Source organism: Gopherus evgoodei, chromosome 16 (genome assembly GCF_007399415.2).
Source record: "Gopherus evgoodei ecotype Sinaloan lineage chromosome 16, rGopEvg1_v1.p, whole genome shotgun sequence".
NCBI classification, from domain to species: Eukaryota; Metazoa; Chordata; order Testudines; family Testudinidae; genus Gopherus; species Gopherus evgoodei.
Window position 1 is genome coordinate 15,429,904 of NC_044337.1, and position 23,984 is coordinate 15,453,887.

A 23,984-nucleotide genomic window follows, 5' to 3' on the forward strand; every position below is an offset into this window, starting at 1 on the left:
CAGTTTTTAACATATTCCTCTGCCCTGCCAGACGGAAACATTACAGTGTTCTGCAGCTTCTCTCCCTCGTTTGTTGTGGAGTGCAGTGTCTGGATGTCTCCAGTTTAATATGATTCCCGGATGCAATTCCATGCCTTTGATCTTTCGGCCTTCATTCTGACAATCAAGCCGCCCATTTGTCACACAGGCATCCCTTAATTCATTTCCCACCCATCTCCCTGCCCCTTTCTCTTTCTGTTCCTTCTTTCCCCATCGTGTCCGACTCATTTCACAGCTTCGCCTGCTGCAATCCAAACTGCCCCATATGTGCTCTTCCCAGGGAGCTCTGAGTCCTCGGGCTCCTTCAGCGCGCCCTCTTCCCCCTCTTGTCATGTGTCCCCCATGTGTTAAGCTGACTCTGTGCCCTTGGGAAATTTCCCACAAACCTTTCCCCCAGGCTAGCTTGCCTAGTCTGATCTGATCTTGCCAGCTGCATGAAGAAATCATCATGGGACTCTCTGTGCTCTCTCTCTCCAGTCAGTTGGACTGATTGCTGGAGGCAGAGGGGCTCCAGCCAAAGGGAGAGGGATTCAGAGTGTCCCAGTGTCTCCTGCTTGCTTCCTCGTCCTGTGACTCACTGGCTTAGGTCACAAGAGGAAGTTACACTCATCCCCTGGGCTTCGGACCGGTTGCTTGTGTGTCACATGACACAGACAGGGCATGTGTTTGGACACATCTTGCACCATCTTGCAGAAACACGTTGTCAAGGATTTCAGACTCTGAAAGATTTTTAATATTGAGAATTCATTGGGCATCCAGCCTGACGGTTGAGTGCTCCGGCTCGCCCAGGGAGAGCTGGGCTGGCATGTTCCTTTCAAATTCTGCTGGTGTTACTCAGTCCTTATTCCATGCAAGCCAAATAGGTATTTCTTGCCTGAGCAAGGACTGCAGGATTTGGCCCATAAATTGTAGAAAGGGACACACACAAGCACACCCCTATTGTTGTGGGGAGCTGATTCAATCTAATCCAAACCTGGATGCGATTGAAATTTTGCAGCAGGCCCCATCTCTCCAAAGGGCCCAGTGAAAACCCTCGGTCCAGATGCTGGGGAGGTTGGAATTTGGCTCAGACGTGTTCTAACTAGCAATTCTGCCAACCTGGGGCTGAGGCCTGACTGCCCTCCCAGAGGTGCAACTCAGTTTGATTTCGCTGGGGTTCCTCCTGATTCAGCTCTGCTGCAGCTCCATTGATGTCTAGGGGTTTGCTCCAGGTATGAATTTGTCCCTCTGTGTCTGGATGGTGACACTAGGAATAAATCCAGGGTGGAACCTGGAGCATGCGTCGAAAGGGATCCCTGAATGTAAAGGTTTGCAACTGTAGCTTAGCTATTGCCCCTAGGGACGACAGGAGGAACAGTCGGGTGAGCAGGAATGGGCTGTGGGTTGGGCACCCAGGGAGCTGGAGTCATTGCAAGGGTACAGGGGGCAAGGCGAGGAACATTCTGAAGTTTGGCTAGGCAGTGAGCAGCAGTGGAGGGATGGGCAGATGGGGCGCGCTGGCCGAGAGGCTGGTACATTGAGCTTGTCCTGGGGTTTTCACCTTTTAGGATGTGAGACGAATCTTCCGCTGAGGTCAGAGCCAAGGGTGGCTCAGCAAGCGGAAGGCAGAGGCACCCACCTGTGACTGGCATGGGAAGCAGGTGCTGTGGCAAGCCCTGGGCTTGAGCAGAGGCAACGCCATGCCCACTATCAAACTGGTGTGCAGCCTGGATGGCCAGAGACTGGGCACTAAGGTGGGATATTGGTGAGGAAGGGATGGACAGAGGTATGTCTATGCTGCAATTAGACACCTGTGGCTGGCCTGTGCCAGCTGATTTGGCTTTGCAGAGTTCGGGCTAAGGGGCTGTGCAATTGTGAGGTAGACATTTTGCTTTGGCTGGAGCCTGAGCTCTGGGGCCCTCCCACCTCACAGGGTCCTAGAATCTGGGCCCCAGCCCAAGCCCCAATATCTGCACTGCAATGAAACAGCCGCTTAGCCTGAATCAGCAGCACCGTCCAGCTGTGGGTTTTGAATTCCAGTGTAGACACACCCTGAGGGACCTCGCCTGTCCTAACTAAAGCAGCTCGTGGAGAAGCCAGGGCGGGATGCACAGTCTATCCGCTGCAGGGAGGGGCTGGTGAAAATGCTTCAGGGGTTTTCTAGGACCAGGTGATCCAGCTCAGCCTGTGCAATGGGTGATGTCTGACTCCACCACAGTGCTACCCCCTGCTCTCCTCAGTGGGGTCACACTGGGGTAGCTACGAGCAGACCTTGTCCCAGGAGCATGGGGGGGTGATCCCTGGCCCAGGCAGGGGCCTGGGGTTTCTTGCATCCTGGCTTCAGGCTCTCTAGCCTGGGGTGGGTGGTCTTTCTGCTCTGTCCCCTGCAGGGCACTGCCAGTGCCTCCACCACACCGAGGGCCCGTCCTGCGAGCGCTGTGCCATTGGCTTTCACGGCAACCCCTTCGTGGGGCACTCTGATGACTGCCAGCCATGCCCGTGCCCCGGCCAGTCGCCTTGCACGGCTATCCCGGAGAGCGGGGAGCTGGTGTGCACCCACTGCCCCCAGGGGCAGAGAGGTAAGGTGCTGAGATGGGGGTGGGGAGTGGTTCTGGATGGGACAGGTGGGGGGGGTTCGCTGGCAGACAGACTCCCCACACACTGTGTGTTGCTCACCTCTCCAGGAAGACGCTGTGAGCTCTGTGACGATGGGTTTTTCGGGGACCCCTTGGGGAGGAACGGCCCAGCCCACCCTTGCAGCCCCTGCCAGTGCAACGGTAATGTGGATCCCAATGCCGTGGGCAACTGTGACCCCGTCTCTGGGCAGTGCCTGAGGTGTCTCTACAACACATCCGGAGAGCACTGTGAAAAGTGCAGGGAGGGCTTCTACGGGAGCGCGCTGGCTCGGAGCCCCGCCAGGAAGTGTGCCCGTGAGTACGGATCCCCTCACTCACCCCTGGCCCTCCAGGGCTTCCCCTGCCCCGGCCGCAGCCTTCTGTTTATTACATCCCACTTCATGGAGACCGGGGCGTGGGGCCCTATTCACTCCTGGGGTAAGCGGGTGCCGCTGCCGTGGAAGGGGAAAGAATCTGCACCCCCAACAACTGCAGGGCTGGATTTGGCCAATGGTAGTGCCAGGGTAAACCCGTAAAAAGTGGAGGGAGTGTGGGCTGGGGGGGATGGGCAGTGTTGTTGAGGGGTTAGAGCAGGGGAGGAGGTGAGTTAATAGAATTGCTGCCTTGGGCTCTATAGTTATAACGCTTTGCCCCTCTGCAGTGCTGGGCGGCCCGGCTTCCCAAAGAGATGGGCAAGTAGTAATGTGTGAAGCCTTCCACCTCCTCTAGAGTTCCTTGGTTTTCTAGGTGGGGAAACTGAGGTACAGGGGGGTGAAGGGACTTGTCCAAAAGCCATGCAGCAAGTCAGTGGCAGAGCTGGGGATAGAACCCAGGTGTCCTGATTCCCAGTCCCTGGCTTGAGTCTGCCTTCTCCAGGTTAATAAGCAGTGCTTTCTCTCCCTAGCCTGTGAGTGTAACCCTGTCGGTTCAGCCCACGGGCTGGAGGCCTGCGATCCCCTCACTGGCCAGTGCACCTGCCTCCCTCATGTGACCGGGCGAGACTGCAGCCGATGCCAGCCGGGGTTTTATGACCTACAACCAGGGACTGGATGCAAGAGGTAGGTGGAGATGGAGGCCTTGTTAGCCCACTGGGGAAGATAGTCTCTGAGTATCACTGCCATGGACCACAGGGGTCGCCTCCAGGTGAGGGAGGCAGCGGCCGGTGCGTGGTTAACAACACTCCCTGCACTCTGCATTTACTGCGGGTGCAGCTGTCCGGGTCCCAGCGCCAGGTCCCCCGTAACTCTAGAGCCGCAGCCTGAGGCAGCCTGCTGCCTGTGGGGCAAGTCCAGCGTCCATTGAAGGCAATGGCAGAGCCCCCCCATGTGTCAACGGACCAAGCCTGACGTCACGGAGCTCTGGTCTTGAACCAAAGCTACCCCCACCCTCCGGCCCTGCACATGTCAGCTGGGACTCGCTCTCTGCTAGGGCAGCTGGGGACCCCCCAAGGGCCCAGGTGTTAACTCAGCGCTGGGCACACGCCAGAGCTGACCTTGTCCCTGTTCCCATCCGGCTGGGCCCTTGCGGGTGGCTGGGCCGCAGGTTTATCTGCCCTCACCACCTTCCTTTGCCTTTGTCCCAGCTGTGAGTGCCACCTGGTGGGCTCTCAGGACAGCCAGTGCCACCCGCTCACGGGGCAGTGCCCCTGCCAGCCTGGTGTCGAAGGACAGTCGTGTGATCGATGCCAGCCTGGCTTCTTCGGGTTCTCGGTCAAGGGCTGCCGAGGTAACAGCAACGAGGAGCAGCTTCTCCAGAGAGGTCATGTCACTCAGTTTCTCTCCCATATCACTGATGGCTTATGGTATCGATGCGGCTGAGCCTGGCACAGGGGGCAGGCTGCGGTGGTGACACTTTGTCATGCCATCTCCACTGATCATTCCCTCTCCTCACAGCACTCCTGGCCCACTAACTGAATAGTTCAGTCCCTGCCTGTCTTAACACAAAGAGGGCAATGGGGTCTCCCGGTTGGGGCAGGGACCTGGAAAACTAAGCTCCTGGGTTCTCTTCCCAGACCCACCTGGACTTGCAGTGTGACTCTCAGCAAGTCCCGCACCTCTTGGTGCCTCTGTGACCCTTGCTGCACAGGGGAGGTAATGTTCTGGCCTGCTTCTCCTGGCAGTCTGGGGCTCGTGTCTGAAGCCCTTGGAGAGGCTGGGAGAAGAGGCACTAGAGGAGGGCAGTCAGCCTTGTGTTCTCCTCTGTGGGCCAGGCTCTGTTTTTGATTGCACTAGTTCAAATCTGGAGTGACTGCTCTGAATTCAGTGGAGCTGCTCTTCCCATTGGCATCATTCTGGAGGCCTGATCATGGCTCCAGTCCACGGACTGACTTGGACGCTGGCAGGGACGCAGCATCCCACCTCTACCCCCGGGGTCTGGCTCGTGCCTGCTACTGTCTCCTGACCCTGCTGTCCATTGTGTGCAGCCTGCAACTGCTCCCCACTGGGCGCCATCACCCCACAGTGCCACGAGAACAGCACGTGCGTCTGCAGGAGGGGCTTTGTGGGCTACAAGTGTGATCAGTGCGAAGTGAACTTCTTCTACGCCCCAGAGAGGTCTCTGTGCCAGGAGTGTCCCGTCTGCTACAGCCTGGTGAAGGACGAGGTACGGCGCCGGCCTTGTCTCCTGCCAAGGGGATTGCACAGCCAGGAGCCACTCCCTCCTTGCAGGCTTCCCCCAGGGCCAGAGCAGCTACGGTCCCCCTGCCTGTCCAGGCTCTTTAGCAGCACCCCGGGCACCCTACTCTTCTCAGGGGTCAGTACAGGGTGTCTGGATGGAATGCTGTGGCCTGTGATATGCAGCAGGTCAGACTAGAATAGACCCGTCTGGCCTGAACCATTACGAATCTGACCCCCCCGCACTCCCCTGCCTCCTTGACTGTGCTGACCCTCCCCTGCCCCAGAGCCCCCTGCTTTCTCTGCACACACCTGCCTAGAATCCCCTTCGCCCTGCATACCCCTGACCACCCTGACAGCCCTTTGTACTCACAGAGCCGCATTGGCTCCCTCTTTCTCATGCCCCCTCATCCCTCACACTGCCATTCCCCAACCCCCATGTGCTGTGCCCTCTCCCAAGTGCCATCGTTGTGTGGGCCCCGGCCCTTTACCTACCTTGCCCCAGCCCTATACACCTACCCTATATTTACCTATATGCCCCCCTGTCCTATATACCGCCCTGATCAGCCTGGCCCAATGCACCACTCTATCCCTGCCCACACACCGCTCTGCCTGTGTGCCACAAGCTGTCCTCTCTGAAACACCCCATTGCCCTCGCAGGCTGACAAGCTGAAGGCCAAACTGCAGCAGATGGAGGCGTGGCTGCAGAAACCAGACTGCAGCAGCCCCCAGACCCGTTACCCAGCACGAGGAGAGGAGCCCCAAGGAGACCAGCTGCCAGGTAGAGAGGGGCAGAGGCTGGGGAGGCTCATCTCCTCGGGTCAGTGCAGGGAGGGCCCTGGGAGAGGAGCGGTGTGCATTGGTTACTCTCCACGGCGCTCGGGAGCAACGGTGGCAGCGTAAGAGCCACATAGACGGGGCTCCCTCCAGAGCCTGGTTCCGCCAGCTGTTCATGTGGCCCGAGGGGGTCGCTAGCAAGCAGTGTGAGAGCCAGCCGCCCAGTGCAGAGGAACGCGTCCCTCGCGTGCAGAGGGGATCCCAGTGCTCCTCCAGTCGGCAGGGGTCAGAGCAGAGGGGAGCGTCGTTCCCCATCAGGCACTGGAGTCAGGGACCTTTGCACAACAGCTCGGTGCACTGGGTGCATGCTGAGGTCTGAGCCCTCTGTTGGAAATCTACCTGCCGGTGTCACTGTGGGGCTTCTGGCTGTGGAGCACACTTGGAAATCTGGCTGCAGTTGTGGGTGCTGAGCCTTGGGAACCTGCCCCTGCGCTGCCTTGAAGATCTTGTCCCTGGGCTGTGCAGCAGCTGTGGGCATCACGTTACTGACAAACTGCAGGGGGCTCAGAGAAGAGGATGAGGTGGCTGGAGGGACCCGCGGGGTTAGGGTGACCAGACAGCAAATGTGAAAAATCGGGACGGGGTGGGGGGTAATAGGAGCCTATATAAGAAAAAGACCCAAAAATCGGGACTGTGCCTATAAAATCGGGACATCTGATCACCTCGTGGTGGGGTAAATGGTCAGAGCGGGGCTCAATATTGACTCAGTGCAGGGAGTATTAATGGCCACAAGTATTTGGGTATTGCCCAGGGAGGGGAATTGTGAAGGAGGGCTCAAGGGGATGGACTTAGGTGTAGTGGAGGAATCCAACTGTCTGTCATCAGAACCCCCGGCGTTAGAACCTGTTAGGCGGGGAAGATGTCCTGCTTGCCATGTGAGCATGCACCCTCTGGGCCAGAGCGCCACTCCCCTCCCCTGGGCAGGAGACGGCAATGCATCGGCACGGGGCTCCCCCCGAGGGAAGGGGTGATGGCTGCAGGAGAGGTCTCCCTGTACTGCTTGCAGATGCCAAGGCGCTGTTCCTGGAGCAGGTTGCCCAGCTGGAGGGCTCAGTGGGCACCGAGTGGGGTCGGCTGAGGAACATCAGCGGGACTGTGGGCTGCGCCAGCGGCGGTGACGAGAAAACTTGCATCCTCCTATCGGAAATCAGCGCCGTGCTGCAGTCCACGCAGCGGGAACTCCAGCAGGCTGCAGCTACGCTAGCGACAATGGTGCCTGGCTCACACTGGGCTTCTGTCAATCCTTCTCCCGTGGCATAAAATGACTCTGAGCCGTGCTAGGTGCTAGTGATGGTGCCCCACCAGGGAGGGCCCTTGTTCCTTTCCCAGCCCGGCAGGGGCCAGGCTCATGGGGTGCAGTAGGACCTGAATCAGTGACCTGCTCTTCCAGTAAAGGAGCAGCACCAATAGGCAAACACAGCGCCCCACCCCCTGGCTGACCTTTCAGCCTTGCAGGGTTGAGATTTCTTCCTTTGCTCTCTTTCTAATCCAGGGGAAATCCACCCAGTGACTCTGCCACCCCCATGAGATCCTGGTGGGGGGGTGCGGCGGGTTGTTCTTCCCACCAGGAAAGGCTGGGGAGAGACTCACCCAGAAGGTGACATGGAAAGAACCTGCCCAGCTCTAGCCACTGGTAGTGGGTACCGTGCTGTCCCCGCAGAGGGAACCTGGGGGCTGAACCCTGGGGCTTCACGTTCATGTTTTATGTGGTTTTTTTTAAGGTAATTCCTCACGACATTTCCCAGCAGCCCACTAGCTGGAGTCGCCTCGCACTGGAGTCCCGGGCGCTGGCTGCCAGGTACCGCACTTTGGACATGCGTGCACATAGATGCATACACAGATGCCTGCACATTCACACCTGTACATCACGTCCGCGTCCGCACGAGGGCACACCTCCCACAGTCTGTTCAAAACGTGTTCGCCTCACTCTGACACCTCCTCCTCCTCCAATCCGCTCCCTGGCTTCCCTGGTCCGTGCACTGTGTTTTCTCTCCAAGGCTCTACCCCGCCTGTATCTCTGCGGCTGTTCCCTCTCTTCTTCCTCCTCCCGCTCAACCTCTGGCCTCTTTTCAGGCTCCCCCTCACTCTTGGAAGCAACTCCCCCCCAACCAAAAAAAGCCTCCATCCTTAAAGCCAATCCTCTTGTGGATCCCCTGCTCTGAGTGCTCATTGACCATCTTCATGCCTCTTGGTCTGCTGACTCATGTGTTGTGCCTGAGGCAGGGAGAAGCTCTCAGGACAGGGGCCTGCTCTGGTCCTGTGTGCTCGAAGCACCCCGTGCAGGGAGTGTTCTCAGTAATCAGCCAAGTGCATGGACTGTGCAGTGACGCAGGCACGCTCTGGATCACGCTGTCCTGTTAGAGCAGAAAGGTGCAGGCAGGGGTGGGCACACCACCTGCCCTCCTGGGATCCAACCACTGGAGCAAGGAGCCCAACAGGCACCGTGGACTCGAGCTGGGAGCTGGATGCCATTCTGCCTCATGCATCCTCGCTGGAATTGTTCCGGTCTTGCTACGGGTGCCGGTTGAATGGTGACGATCCAGCTGACCTGATCTAGTTCTGTCGCCTGAAACAGAGAGCTCAGGCCAGCCTGACAGCACACACTTAGAGCCCATCTATGCCCTGTTTCTGGGGCGTAACCTCAAGGCTCACATCTGATAGCATCTCTTGTGGGGGGGGTTGTCTCTGCAGTCACGGGGATGCAGCCGCAGAGCTGGAGTCTGTGGCCAGGAGAGCCCTGCTCGCTTCCAACACCAGCTACGCTCTCCTGCAGAGCATCGTGGAGGACAGCGCTAGCCTGGAGCGCAGGACAGAGCTGGAAGACCGGTATGGGATCAGCAGTGTGTCTATGGGAGCTGAGTGCCAGTGTGGCACAGGAGCCTTCTAGACCTGCCCAGGTTTCCCCACCCAATGTGCCTCAACCCCAGCTGCCAGGGACCCCCGCTAGGGGCAAGAGGGGAACTGTCTGCATGGCCCATTCAGTCCATGGCCTCTTTACTAAGCCTGCCAACAAGGGGGTTGGTTGTGGTGGTTTTGTGCTGTGGACACCTGGGCTGAGACCCATCAAACTTGTTGCACACAAGCCACCAAAGTGCCACTGGGTAGTGCTGGTTCCCAGGTCACGATCAGTTTGGACCAGCCTCAAACCCAGCAGGCTAGAGGGGACCCCCTACACCAGCAATCCCCTGAGCCCTGCATGCCTGGCCAACTGCCAGCTCACTGTGTCCTTTCGCCTGCTGCGAGATCACAGGTTCGTCTTGCGCCCCTTCTGTTTAGGTACCAGGAAATCCAGCGGGCGCAGGAGGAGCTGGCTGCTGGCATGCTGGAGGTGGCAGCTGAGGCCAAGAGAACCTTTGCATCCATCCGCCAAGCTAATGCAGACATGGCAAAGAACCTCTCGAAGCTCGATGCTCCACAGCTGGTGGGCAGCCCTTAGTATTTGCTAATGCTATCGACTGCAGGGCTGGAGACTCAGACGGGTCCCACCTGGCAGCGTGCCCCAGTCCCAACCCAGCAGGGCACCTCTAGGGTGGAAGGGAGGTTCAGGCTCCATGGCCGAGTCATTTGTCTAGATTACTGTGGTATCTGGGCACCTCCCACTTGTGCCTGGATTGTATCCTCACACCCCTGCGAGGGGGGAGGGAGTTGAGGCACAGGAGAGATGAAGACACTTGCCCATCCAGCTCCTTCCCACTAACCAGCCAGCTTAGCTCGCTGCCTTTGTGCTGAGCCAGCCAGGGGACAGTCTGGGCCACCTCTGGTGTGGCCGTGGGGGTGATCATAGTGTGGCTGGCATGGCCTTGCGCCATCCCCAGGTGCTGACTGGCTGGGGAGGGAAAGGGGCAGTTACCAGCCTGAGAAGGCTGGTAAGTGCAGCAGCAGCTCAGAGCTCCCCTGCCTCTAGGGGCCTTTTGGGGCGGCTGATTATCCCCACTTTAAGCCAGGAACAGAGCCCCAGGTCTCCTGACTCGCTGTCCTGTGCTCTGACCACTAGAGAGCCTTCCTCTGAGCTCATTCCCTCCCTCTCTGGTGCCGGGGGCTTGGAGCAATGGGAGATGCCCCCTCCCCACAGCATCCGCTTTCTGACCAAGCTGTTTTGGTGCCTGATCCCACAGCGCTCCCTAGTGGTGCAGACCGGAGCCCTGACTCGGGAGCTGATGGAGCTGGAGCAGGGGGTGGAGGCGAAAGAGCGCCTGGCCCTGGATGCATGGGATTCTCTGATGGCCAAGCCACGCCCAGAGCTGCAGAGGGCTCAGCAGTTTCAACAGGCGAGTGTCTCAGGGAAAGGTGGCCGTGGGCTGAAACCAGGGAGCTGCTTTCCTGGCAAACTCGGAGCCTGTCACTGATTTAGGCTGCGGGGTGATAATTCATCTGCATCCATCTGCACCCACCAGCACAGACAGGAGTGGGCAGAGTGAGATTCTCCCTCCTTTCCGGGGACAGAGGCCTCTGCATCCCAGCAGGAGCCCGGAGTTTCCTTCTTCCCTTCCTCTCCCTTCCACCCTATCATCTCTCTAGGCCCTGCCTCCTGCTGCAGTCCTTTTGTCCACAGAGAACTGGATGAGCCCAGCCACCCTGGCACCCATGCTTGCCCTGCTGAGCCCACTCGGGGCTGAGGAACAGGGGCAGGGAATACAGAAGCACTTCCCCGGCCAAAAACCCTTCACTGGGGGTTCACCCAGGCAGGCCAGGGCAGAACTGGAGCCAGAACTTTCAAGCCGGGCACAGTTCTGTTCCCTGGGCCCTGTAGGGCTGTCAGATGCAGAGGGTAGTGCCTAGGTCCCCTGGAGTCAGCCCAGAACATGTCTTTCCCCCCGCCCTGCTCTTCTTCCTATAGAAAACCCACCCAAGCAGTCTCTGAATAGCATGGTTGGATCAGCAGGAAGGCTCCCTCCCGGTGAGACACCCTCACGCCCCTACATCTCACTCCTGCCTCTCCTTCCCCTGCAGCTGCGGAAGGGGGTTGATGCTGCCCTGACTCTGGCAACCTCATCAGTTTCGCACGGAAAGGCCGTGGTCTCTGAAGCAAAGTCCCTGCTGTCCAGCTTGGAAGGTAACAATTACTGCCCAAAGCATCTCACCAGAGCTCAGCTCCCCCCCGCTTATCCCAGCAGAGCCAGGGAGTGGGATGTGCCAATCCTGCCTTGCAGTGGGACACACGGGGCCTCCACCCTGCTCAGCCCCATGGAGTTCAGAGCCCCTGCAGGAGTCCGAGGCTAATGCAGATGGAGCAGGGAAAGCGGGACCTTTTCTGCACTGCCAGCAGGGAGTTCTCTGATCTGCTCTCTGCAGCGATGGGGACGCCCAGCACCGAGAATGGGACCTGACCGGGGGGGGGTGGGGTGCACGTGGCTCCGCTCTCGTTTCCGATCAGTCAAACATTGACATGCTTGGGGGGCGTCCCTCCCCACACTGTACTGCAGCAGACGTGGCTGGAGGGGGCTGCCTCTGCCAAGCTGTGGGGGTTAAAACCTCCAGGAGGCTGCTAGAACAGGTACTGCCTGAGCATCATCAGTGCCAATTTCCCCACGCCGCCCTTCTCCCTACACGGCGTGGGGCCGTGCCCAGCCCATTCCACTCCTGCTCTCGGTGCTGAGGCTGCCGACAGTGATGCAATGGGCTCCCATCCACTGAATGGAGGCTCCTCTAGCTCCTTTCTCGGGGTGTCATGGGATAGACCAATGTGTGATGTATGACGGCTTTTGACCCAGTGACCTAGAGGCGATAGGATGCAAGGCCATGACCAGTCCTCCAGCTCGGCTGACTCCCCACTACGGTTTGAGGATGGATTTATTTCCCTCCTGCTTTGATGCTGGGAGGGGAAGGTTGATTCTGTCTCCGCCTGTTTCCAGGGAGATTCTAATGCATGAAGGTTGCTGGGGTTCTCCCTCTGGTTCTGTTGAGCCTGATTCTCCTCTTGTTGGCCCAAGCATAGATCAGGATTAACTCCGTTGATGTCCATGAGGCTATACCTGTGCAAGCTGGGGTGGAGGGGCCCATTCTCTTGAACGCTGCCTTTGTCTGCAGGGGGGAAGAGGATGTTTGTGCGTCAGAAGGGGCAGGCCACCGTGAGCAGGAAGCTGGTCATCGTCCGGGACAGAATGATCGTGGATGCCCAGAAGAAGATCAAACAGGCAGAGAGGATGCTGGGAAACACTGTGTCTGTCTCCACCGCAGCCAAGAAGACGGTCAAAGAAGCAGAGCAAGTCGCCAGAGAGAGCTCCAAGGTCTGCAAGGCTGGTGCTCAACCGAGGGGGTGATGCATAGAGAGGGGGGCAGTACAAACCTAAGCAGGGCTTGCAGGGAGTCTGGCACATAGCAAGTGAAGGGGCAGCTGGAGTCAGGCTTAACGCAGAGAGATGCTGCATGGGCTTCCCCAGCATAGCTCTGCCAATGTGCCCCCATCCTGACTGGCAGCGCCCCCTGCTGCCCTGGTACAGGATCCATGCCCCCAGCTATGACAATGTGCCCCCATCCTGACCAGCATCCCCCCCTGCTGCCCTGGTACAGGATCCATGCCCCCAGCTTTGCCAATGCACCTCCATCCTGACAGCAGCCCCCTGCTGTCCTGGTACAGGATCCCCCCCAGCTCTGCCAATGTGCCCCCATCCTGACCTGCAGCACCCCCTGCTGCCCGGGTACAGGATCTCCCCAGCTCTGCCATTGCGCCCCCATCCTGACCTGCAATACCCCCCTGCTGCCCTGGTACAGGATCCCCCCCAGCTCTGCCAATGCACCCCCATCCTGACCTGCAACACCCCCTGCTGCCCTGGTACAGGATCCATGCCCCCAGCTCTGCCAATGCACCCCCATCCTGACCTGCAGCGCCCTCTGCTGCCCTGGTACAGGATCTCCCTGGCTCTGCCATTGCGCCCCCATCCTGACCTGCAACACCCCCTGCTGCCCTGGTACAGGACCCCCCCCCAGTTCTGCCAGTGCACCCCCATCCTGACCGGCAGCACCCTCTATCTTTCCTAAGAGCAGTTCAGAACCCCTTCTGCCACTCAGCCTTTATTCTAACCTGCAGCCCCCTGATCCCCACACAGCCCTGTCTCCTGGCATGCAGCGTCCCTTGCCCTTTAGATCCAAGGCCCTCTCTTGAGCAGGGATTGTCAGTCATGCTGGGCTGGCCTTTGCAGCATGTCTCTTGCTCCGGCTAACTTGAGATCTTGTGTCAGGAGGGCAGGGTTCGTGCATGCACTCACCGAGCTCCGCATCCCTCTTACGGAGCCTTCGCTTATGCCACCAGGTGAGTGACCCAGGGGCGCTTATTGTTCGATGGTGGGGTCTGGGCTACCAACCTGGCTCTGTCGATAGCCTCTCTAAGAGGACATCTTGTCTCAGCACAAGGAGGGGATGGGATGGGAGAGGAGCTATGCAAAAGCCAACTCCTACCGATCCTTCCCCTTTGTCACCATGTGCTGCCACGCCGTGCAGAGGTCCCAGGCTGTGCTGAGGGAAGGGAAGCGGGAACGCAAGCATGCCGGTGATCTCGCCAAGCGAGTCAACGTAACCCTGGCAGAAATCTCAAGGCAGGAGCACGTGTCCAAGGAACTCAGGGAAGAGCTAGAGGCATCTCGCCAGGTGAGCTGCGTCCCATGGGACTGTGGGTAAGAGCCCCCCTTTCCTCTCCAGTGACCTGCCCCCCTGCTCCCACAGCATTGATTCTGAGGGCAGGCGCAAATCTGGAAATCTCAGCGATTTGTTTGGATTGAGGATCTGTCCATGAAACTCCAGGGCACCATGGCATGCAAGGCACATGTGGCATACTCTGGAGAATCCCCCACACGCAGGCCGGGATGCCATTCATGGGATCGCCCACATGAGGCTGATCTGTTGGCACTGGCAGCAAGAATCCGCCATACGGTTTGTTATCTTGGGGGTGGCTAATGCACCTCCGTGTCTGTGTTGGAAGGTGAGGACAGGGATGAGTGAAGCTAAGAAGAGCCTCAGAGAAGCCCAGAGCTCCCTGGAGATGGACATTGAGATCCTGAATAACCTGCTCAGCAGCCTAGGTAAGAACCCACCCCGGTGCGCTGGTGGCACATCCCCTTCCTGGGCACTGAAGCCCTCTGATCCACCCAGCTGTATGTCAGCCCTGTTGTACAGTCATGTGGGACAGTTCCACTCCAGCAGCATGTGCTGCCTGGGACCTGTGGATGTCGTGAAAGCTTCCACCATCCTGATCTTGAACAAATCTCCTGAGGGATAAATGCCCTAGTGGGACCTCAGAGGGAAATACTGCTGCAAAGCTTGGCCTACTGGAATCCCTTGGTGATAGCTCCTCTGTGAGCCAAATCCAGTTTGGGCACCTCTGTTTACTAAGATGTTTCAGTTCAAGTTGGGATCTTGGCCCTATCTTTATTACAACAGATCTGTAGCCACCTATCAGAGGGGTAGCCATGTTAGTCTGGATCTGTAAAAGCAGCAAAGAATCCTGTGGCACCTTATAGACTAACAGACGTTTTGGAGCATGCTCCAAAACGTCTGTTAAGTCTATAAGGTGCCACAGGATTCTTTGCTGTAGCCACCTAGGATACCACAGCTGAGTCTCTGCTATACATCGCAGTCACTAGGACCTTGATAGCCACAGCAGGGATCAAACACACAGCTTCCAGCTCTGAAACCACAGCCCCAACCCCTTGAGCGAAAGGAGACTCTCCACCCGCTGTCAGCATGTCCGCCGTGTGCAATTCCGGTTTCCGTCGGCAAAGGGCAGTGCTAGACTTTTCTTTTTTAAGCCTTCGCTTTCTTGAGAGTTGCTGCTGGCGCAGCCAAGGAGAGCACGTCTCTCCCAATGTGGTCATTGGCGTCCTGAGTCACTAAAAGAATGGGATTGGCTGCAGGGCCGGCTTTAGGCCAATTCCACCAATTCCCCCGAATCGGGCCCCACGCCTAAGAGGGCCCGGCGCCCAGTGGCAGGGCTGCCGGGGCGGGGGGGGGGAGGGGACAAATAGCTGAGAATCCCTTCCCTGGATAGAGGCTCCTTTTTAATTTTTACTCACCCGGTGGCGCTCCGGGTCTTCAACAGCACTTCAACGGCAGGTCCTTCAGTGCTGTGGAAGACCCAGAGCGAGTAAAGGACTCAACTCCAAAGACTAGGAGCACCACCCGGAGAATACAAGCCCCACGTGTTTTTTTACGTGGGTTTTTTTTGTTTGTTTTTTTCCAGTCATCAGTGCTTAACTGTTCGAATCGAGCCCTGCAATTGCTAAAGCCGACCCTGGTTAGGGTTCCTATGCATAGGGTGCCCCACCCTAGGGTTAGGGTTCCTATGGGTAGGGCACTTGGAGCTAGGGTTAGGGTTCCTATGGGTAGGGCTTCCCGCCCTAGGATTAGGGTTCTTATGGGTAGGGCACTTGGCGCTAGGGTTAGGGTTCCTATGGGCAGGGCGCCCCACTCTAGGGTTAGGGTTACTAAGCGTAGGGCACTTGTATCTAGTATTAGGGTTCCTATGGTTAGGGCACTTGGAGCTAGGGTTAGGGTTCCTATGGGTAGGGCGCCCCGCCCTAGGGTTAGGGTTCCTATTGGTAGGTCACTTGGAGCTAGGGTTAGGGTTCCTATGGGTAGGGCTTCCTGCCCTAGGGTTAGGGTTCCTAAGGGTAGGGCATTTGGAGGTACGCTTAGGGTTCCTATGAGTGGGGCACCCCTCCCTAGTGTTAGGGTTCCTAAGGGTAGGGCACTTGGAGCTAGGGTTAGGGTTCCTAGTGGTAGGGCTTCCCGCCATAGGGTTAGGGTTCGTAAGGGTAGGGCATTTGGAGCAAGGTTATGGTTCCTATGGGTAAGGATTTGGAGCTAGGGTTAGGAATCCTATGGGTATGACTTCCCATCCTAGGGTTACAGTTTGTAAGGCTAGAGCACTTGGAGCTAGGGTTAGGGTTCCTATGGGCAGGGTGCCCCACCCTAGGGTTAGGGTTCCTATGGGTAGTGCACATGGAGCTAGGGTTACAGTTCCTATGGGTAGGGCTTCCAGCCCTAGTGTTAGGGTTCCTATGGGTAGTGCACTTGGAGCTAGGGTTACAGTTCCTATGGGTAGGGCTTCCAGCCCTAGTGTTAGGGTTCCTATGGGTAGGGCACTTGGAGCTAGGGTTAGGGTTCCTATGGGTAGGGCTTCCCGCCCCAGGTTTAGGGTTCCTATGCGTAGGGCACTTGGAGCTAGGGTTAGGGTCAGGAACGGCTTTAGGCCAATTCCACGAATTCCCCCAAATCAGGCCCCGTGCCTAAGAGGGCCCCACGCCCAGTGGCAGGGTTGCCAGGGGTGCCAAGTGGCCGAGAATCTCTTCCCTGGATAGAGGCTCCTTTTTAATTTTTTCTCACCCGGCGGCACTCCGTGTCTTCGGCAGCACTTCGGCGGCGGGTCCTTCACTCGCTCCAGGTCTTCAGTAGCACTTCAGCGGCAGGTCCTTCAGTGCCGTCGAAGACCCGGAGCATGTGAAGGACCCACCTTCGAAGACTAGGAGTTCCGCCCTGTGAGTACAAGCCCCATGTGTTTTTTTATGTGTTTTTTATGTGTTTTTTTTTTCAGTCATCCGTGCTGGGGCCCTGTTGAAACTGTTCGAATCGGGCCCCACACTTGCTAAAGCCGGCCCTGATTTGCTGGTGCACAATCCACATCCAGAGCTGCCTTTTGTCCTGGCCTCTGGACCTTGCAGTTGGATTTGCATGGGTTCCCCCCACCCCACCCCCCAGTTGGATTCTCAGTGGTGAGAACAGACTGTAATTGTGGGGTCAGCTATGGCCTGGGTGGAGTGTCGGGGAGGGCAGCCAGCAATGAGTCAGGCTTCCTACCGAGCCAGGAGATTGGGGCACACAAGGAAACGGGATGTTTTGTATCTTTTTATTTGATGTTTTTAATGTACATTACAGAGATCTGGGGCGGAGGGGAAGAGGGGAGACAAAACTCTGTCACTGAAAATGCCAGAGATTACTGAACCCAAAGGGATTTCAGCAGCCAAACTTGGCCAAGCCACTTCCCCTTTTGGGGGCTCTGGTTCCCCCCCCACACCCTTTGCCTGTCCTGCCTCTGTAGGCTCTAAGCTCACTGGGATGAGGACGTCCTCTCCCGGTGTGTGCACACACAGTGCCTAGCACAATGAGGCTGTGATCTCAGCTGGGGCCCAACAGTAAACAGACTTCTCCCTCTGGATGCTGTTAGTGTCTTTTTCTGCATTTAGCTTAGTCTGAGCAGTGAAACTAGCCTGGTTGGCTTTGCTGCTGTGATGAATCAATTTCAGGGTCAGGTTTCCCAGGGCCGTCTCCAGGCACCAGCTCAGCAAGCAGATGCTTGGAGCGGCCAAGGGGAAGGGGCGGCACATCGGGCTCTTCGGGGGCAATTCGGCGGCGGGTCCCTCGGTCTCACCAGTCACTGAATTGCCACCAAAGAAGAAAGTGGCACGGTGGAGCTGCCACTGAAGTGCCGCTGATTGCGATTTGTGACTTTTTTTTTTAAACCCTGGCGCCAGCCCTGAGGTTTCCCCAGCACTGAGGACATTCCACGTCCAAGCCATAGATCTCCAAGTGCTTTGCTGGGGCGCAGGGAAACGGGGGGGAGGGGGAATCACATGCCACAGGTGCAGGAATGGAATGTGAAGTCACTTGCCCAAGGTCAGAGCAAGGCAATGTAGGGTGAGGGTGGCGCCCAGGTACCATAAGGTTGTTCCCGGTGCTGTAGGGAGCCATGTTTACATTAACCGCCCCCCTTCGTTCTTTGCAGTGGTTGGGAGCTTCCAAATCCCTTTATATCCTTTTAATTCATTCCCACCCCAAGGCGTGAGCCCAGCATCTGTCTAAAGCCCCTTCAGCCTGGCTCCATACAGGGCTGCTGGGGCTCTCTGCCTCCTCCCTCACTGTGGTCCCCTCTTCATCTCGCCCAGGCAACTTGGAGCAGGACACGCATGCAGACACTGTGCTGAGCACTAGCCGTCTCCAGCTGGACCGCCTGTGGCTGCGCCTGGCCAGGCCCAGAGCCCTGGAGAGGAAACTGAGCCATCTGCAGTGGGAGGCAGAGCAGCAGCGGCAGAAGATCCAGGCATTCGAGAGCGACCTTCAGGAGATCAGAGCTGACAAGCAAAACCTGGAGGAGGTTCTACAGAGCCTGCCGGAGGGCTGCTCGAGTTGGCAGTGAGAGGGCCCCATGGACAACCCCCAGTGCCCCCACCTCCACAAAGAACTGCAGAGCAATGGACATCTCCCAGCTCACTGATGAGCACCTCTAACCTGCCCTACGCTCCTTACGCTGCCTTCGCACAGAACAGCGGGGCAAGGTCTCTGTCTGAAGCTCTGGGACGAGGACCACAGCCCTCAGCTCCGCGCCGCAGGCCCAACGGAACTGCCAGTCCAAAGGGTAGAGCTTGTCCATGGGGGAGCCAGAGCCGTCTTGGGAGCCAACCTCAGACGGTGGAACAAACTTCTGCAGGAACTAAGGACCATCCCCAGGCCAACCCACCTTCTGCTTCTTCCACTGGCCTTCAGAACATATACACCTGTGCCAGATGCTAGTCATGTCACTCCATGCTCTGCTGGGAGGTGCTCACGGACCACAGCGCCTCCTGAACAGAATGGGAGAGCATCGAAGAAAGAGCTAGTCGTGGGGTGTGGGACTGAGAGGAGGTTCAGTGCTGCCCCCTATGGGGGATGCACACAACTGCCTGCTCCATGGATTCTGCTGTCACAACAGCATTGGTTGCAATGGGCATCGGTGCAAGTGCAGCAGGAGCCTTTGCCTGGTTGAGGTGTGAGGGACGGGCCATGCCCTACCTTTTTTGCAGTCACAGCTCTGCCAGGGTGGGACTGGTCCGGAGCAGCTCTGCTATTGCCATCCCCGGGGGCACAGGGTATCCTAGTGCACTCATGGGGTGTGACTGGCCCAACACCATTGTCTCTGTGTATATGGCACCATCCCACTCAAGACATCAGCGGTATGTGTGTGTATGTGTATGTGTGTGTGTGCATCACTAGCGACGGCCTATGTTCGCTCTTGTGGCTGCATCCCTGTCACCCCTGCTCTCAAGCTCAGCTTGGCTGCAGCACGTAATTCCCAGCAGCTCGTTGGCATCCCCTTGCCCTTCCTACTGGGAAAGGCGAAGTGATGAAGAGCTGGGCAGTTGCCTGAGGCTTTGCAGCTGTGGTAGATGGATCTGGAGTGATGCTCACAAGTCCAGTGGCTCCTGGCTAAAGCTTGACTGTAATTCCCAATAGCTGGGATCACTTGCAGGGCATGGCTACAGATGGAATGCTCCTCTGAAGTGCACAATGGCCACCCTTTGCCCCTTCCTCTAATGGGTTGGTCCAGCTTGGAGCCAAGCAGTACATGAGAGAAGAGAGATCTAACCCCTTCTGCATTCATTCACACTGGTTTTGCAGTAGCATAACTCCAGGGGCGTGACTCCTGATTTTCCATTGGTGTAAGTAAGATCATGCTAGAGCCTAGGGGCCTGCTTCTGGTTTGCTTTTTAAGCTGATTCTCATGTGCTTTGGTGCCATTCACACCATTAGAAACTGAGTTAGCTGGACCCACCTGCCAACCCTTTTTGCAAGGCTGCTGAAGCGGACTGTGGATCCTCCCTCGCCCCAATGGCCCAGCTTTCTGGAAGTGCCACAGGGCCTGTTCCTTTCCCAGAAGACGCCAGCTCATTCTTGCCTCTGTGCAAAAGCTGGCACTGGAGAAAAAAACCCCAGCTGGGTGTTGTCAGACTCTCCCCCCTCTCCCTGCCCAAGGACAGCTCTGTGAAAGCACAACAGTTGTTGCAAAGCTAGCACAGCATGATTCCAGCTTGGCTGGGAGGCAGGGACACATAGCCACATATTTGCCTCCCTAGGAAAACAACTGGGCATCTTCAATCCGCACACACACTCGCTGCTGTTAGAGAAATGTCAAGCCGTTGCCACCTGCCCAGTGCTGAAGAAGACGTGATTCACCCGCCTTCTTGGCCTCTCCAGAGACCTGTTTTCTTAGCTGATGTTATGTGCTTGTAGCTGTATCCATTAAAAAAAATCTTCATATAATACATAAGTTACATTCTGCTTGTACTGCAGTTCATGGGCTATAAAACAGCTGGAAGTTGTGTGTGTGTGTGGGGGGGGGAATACATGACATACCTCTAGCATCTGTCCTCCAGCAGGCTCCCAGACTTCTGTAAAGGAAAGCCTTACAAGAATGACCTCACCTAACAGTGAAGTGCAGCTGCTTCTGGGGTGGAAAGTGGCAGCTGTTTAACAGCTCACAGTAAAATGGCACAACAGTTTAGGAGAGGAAGTAAAAACCCCAGTATCCAATTGAAACCGCAGGGGGAATTTAGGGGGGAAAAATGTGACTGGAGGTTCTGGCCAGGACACTAGGGTTAACACATCCTGTTCTTGAAAAAAGTGTCCTGGGATCTTTAATGACCCATAAGGGTTTGGGAGCTCAGTTTCATGTCATCTCTGAAGGATGGCACTTCTGCAGCACAGCACCATGAGGGGGCTGGCTAATTACTGACTCAGACAATGCTACTGCTTGCACCACCTGGGTTCTTGTAGTTTCCCATTGATACACTAGTCATCCTTGTGTTACTTTGCACCATTCCTGGTTCTGTGTGGCGTGCAGTGCACTACCCAGGCTAGGGCGGTATAGCCAGTCCCCAGTGGAGGCGTGGAAAGGAACATACTCTCCTGGGTTCATAAAGACACCACTATCAGCTGCAGAGCACCCCAGAATCTCTCCCATTAGCTTTAGAAAAAGGAATCATGCAAATCCCAGTTCCTCCTGCAGATACTTCCTAGGAAGGGAGCAAATGCAAGCTGCAGAAGGCTGGTGTGGTTTGCAGGAAGTGATAACACACGTGTGGTCTGGATACATACCCCAGTCTATTGTGAGAACAGAAGGCCCATACTGTTAGTGTGCAGCATAGGCTGGGCAAGGGACAGAGAAGAAGGTGATGTGTTGAGTGACAGAGATGGGCAGGGGGAAGGATGTTTGAAGGGAACACAGCACCAACTGATGACAACTCCATCCACAAGATGACATCCGGAAGGCCAAGATGTGGGGTTAGGGGGAGCAGGAGGTTGGCAGGTCGAGGGGAGAGGTGGATCTGTGAGTTAAAGACGGGAGCTGAAGCTGTGTGAGTGGGGATTGTTCACAAAAAAGCCATCGCATGAGCAAAGGAGAGGGTCAAGGCCGGAGCCTTGGGCGGATGCCCCCTGAAGAGGGGAGGAGGGGGACACACCAGATGAGATGCCAAAGGAATTAGCAGGAGAGAATGGAGCCATGAAAGTCAAGGGAAGGGTGCATTTCAGCAGGGAGGGCCTGAACAGCAGAGGTCAGTGAGGAGGAAGATGGAACAGGGCCGGGAGGGAGGTTTAGCGACCTAGCTGAGAGCAGCATGAGCGGAGCGGAGCAGGAGGAAGCCAGAATGGAGAGAGTCAAGGTTGGAGGGATGCAGGCTAGCAGCTCTGGGGGCAGATGTCCAACGTTCCAAGACCCAAACGCTCACGCCCACAAAGGGGATGGGTCCCTGTGTCTCTCCTGGGCAGGTACCAGGAACACTGTTTGCTTGTGCGCCTCTCCTAGCAGCTCTGAACACTCCACACACACCCCAGTGCCCCATGACACATTGCAGAGCACAACAGGGCATATTAAGGAACTGCTGGGGACCGTTCAACCCCAGTCCCTGAAGCTCCCCATGCTGCTGCATTCCCTGTGATCCCGAGGCGCCTGGCTCCCCCACACAAATCCCTCTCCCTGGCCTGCACTGGCTGGATGCAGCATCATTCCCACACTGCGGACACTAGAGGGAGGCTTTTCCCTTCCCAACATTTTCAGCCTGCTGTTAAAACCCAATCGGTTCCTGTCAGTTTGATCCATATGTGGGGCACAGTTCTGTTTGTGGGCAAAGACAGCGTGAGCTAATCCTGAGCACCGTGTAATAATGACAGGAGGGAATGGGCTTACAGTCCTAGTCTGGGACTTGTGAGGCCTGAGTTCAACACCCTGCACTGGCACAGATTTCTGGTGTGGGTCTTCGGAAAGTCACTTAGGCTCAGATCTTCAAAAGTATTTAGACTCTTGACTTCCACTGAAATCAGGATCTGGGCTTTAATCTCTTTCTGCATCTCTAAATGGGGATGCCCTACATCACAGGGTGTTGAGAGGTGCTTGGCTACTACAGTGAGTGCGGGTCACATAAGTACCTTGGATAGATAAGATCTACTTTTCAACTCTCATAAGATACAAGGCAGGGAGAAAGCGGTCCTCTATGTATGGGGCCTTTAATTCCTGGTGTGCTGGAATGAACAGGTGCCAGTATCTTGCAGAGGTCAGTTCTGAAAGGTTTGTTGGAAGCTGGGTGTTTCAAGGAGCCATCTGAGGGGGGTGAGTTGGATGCCAACATCAAGGGGGCAGACCAGGAGAGGGAGCAAATACTAGAATAACTGAAAGTACGTGCTGGGTGGAGGTGGCCTTCAGCCCCACCGTCTTTGAACTTTCAATTCAAAAGCAGGACACCTCTCCTAAGAGATGGATTTTGGCTTCCAGCTGGTGACTCAGACTTGGCTTCTCCAGGCAGCAGCCATTCCAAGGGACTCGCCCAAACTCTTATTGTTTCGTTTATTTTCTTTAATTAAAATAAACATTATTGTTATTAATGGGGATCTGAGTGGTTATGAAAATGGGAGAGTAAAATGGGCTGGAATCCAGCTTGGGGACTAACCTGCAGGTGGGTGCTGGGCAAGATCTTGCTCACTCCACTGTGTTTCTCCATCTTTGCTGATGCACTGCACCCCCTGCGATATATCCCAGTCCTGCCCCTCTCTCCTAGCTGTACTGATGGCCATCAATTCTAATCTGCAGCAGTCCCTGATATCCCACTCCCGGCCCCTGCGCCGCTTGACCCTTGTCTTCTTTTGTTTCAGTTCTGGGCGAGTGAGGAAGCATCTTGTAATTGTACCAAACAGTTTGTTGTTCTTTTGTGATATGGACAAAGGACCACAAGGGAGCAGGCTGAGCTCCCCAAACTCATCTCACCAGTAACCAGTCTGCTCTGGATTCCAGCACTCTGGGCCTCCAGCCCCTTGTCCTCATGAGAATAATTTGTTTTCACTGGATGAAAATAAATCCGGATGAGAAGTCCCTGCATTCGGGACTCAGGGGTTGAATCCTCTAGGGCTCAGACCCAACCACTCTGGCTGTTCTTTGGGGTCACATGTTGCGCTGGCCAAGCTATTGGTGCTCCTGTGTAGCGCAGCTCTGAGCGGAGCACGTTAATGGGCTTGCTGAACTGCCATGAGGAAAGTGGCTGAGTGAGCCCAGGGGCTTACGGAGAAAGAGCTGAGGGACAGGAGGCATGGCTTGGTGCTCCGGGAGCAACATGATGCTTATCACTTCAACTTTGAGGCCAACACAGACAATCATAGTTCGCACCAGTGGGTATTAGCTTCACTCTGGAGCCACTGGCCATGATGGAGACATTTGCCTAGTTGTGATGCTTGACTTTCACCTTGTTGCCATGCCTGGCGCTGTGCTTCCAGCCGTTCGATGGAATTCTTCTCCAAGTTGTGGGCACTCACCCTTAGGGAAAACCACCAACCATCACAGGGGTCGCAAACAGAAACGGTCCCGCTTTCTAATGTGCCATTGACAACAGGCTCATGGTTCGTACCGGCAGGACCACAGCATTATAGATGGTGATTTTTGGCTGTAGACAGAGTTTGTGTTCCTTCCAGATCCAGTGATGGAGGCAACCATATGCCGTGCTGGCTTTCTTCATTCACACATCCCTTTCGTGGTCAACCGTTGCTTCCTTAGTCAACGTGCAGCCAACACAGGTCAACGTGTGGCTGGGAGCCTGGCATCTTCCAAAGCCATGGACCAGCCTGGGGTAGGTGGTTGAGCCGCTGGCTGGTACCTAAGCTCAGTTTTCGCTGGGCT

The 23,984-nt window shown here is 56.5% G+C and overlaps 1 protein-coding gene across 1 annotated transcript in view; it reads left to right on the top strand.

Annotated features, from left to right (window-relative positions):
- LAMC3 (laminin subunit gamma 3) overlaps positions 1–20,051 on the top strand; it is a 48,094-nt gene extending 28,043 nt beyond the window's left edge. Inside the window, exons 13-28 of the mRNA XM_030536029.1 lie at positions 2,409–2,597; positions 2,703–2,948; positions 3,538–3,691; positions 4,216–4,358; positions 5,056–5,234; positions 5,906–6,026; positions 7,089–7,294; positions 7,804–7,880; positions 8,774–8,908; positions 9,359–9,503; positions 10,198–10,350; positions 11,033–11,135; positions 12,110–12,309; positions 13,520–13,666; positions 13,998–14,097; positions 17,956–20,051. Coding sequence (XP_030391889.1) covers positions 2,409–2,597; positions 2,703–2,948; positions 3,538–3,691; positions 4,216–4,358; positions 5,056–5,234; positions 5,906–6,026; positions 7,089–7,294; positions 7,804–7,880; positions 8,774–8,908; positions 9,359–9,503; positions 10,198–10,350; positions 11,033–11,135; positions 12,110–12,309; positions 13,520–13,666; positions 13,998–14,097; positions 17,956–18,206 — 2,549 coding nt within the window. The 3' untranslated portion in view covers positions 18,207–20,051. The remainder of the gene's footprint in view (positions 1–2,408; positions 2,598–2,702; positions 2,949–3,537; positions 3,692–4,215; positions 4,359–5,055; positions 5,235–5,905; positions 6,027–7,088; positions 7,295–7,803; positions 7,881–8,773; positions 8,909–9,358; positions 9,504–10,197; positions 10,351–11,032; positions 11,136–12,109; positions 12,310–13,519; positions 13,667–13,997; positions 14,098–17,955) is intronic.
- Positions 20,052–23,984: the final 3,933 nt, after the last annotated feature.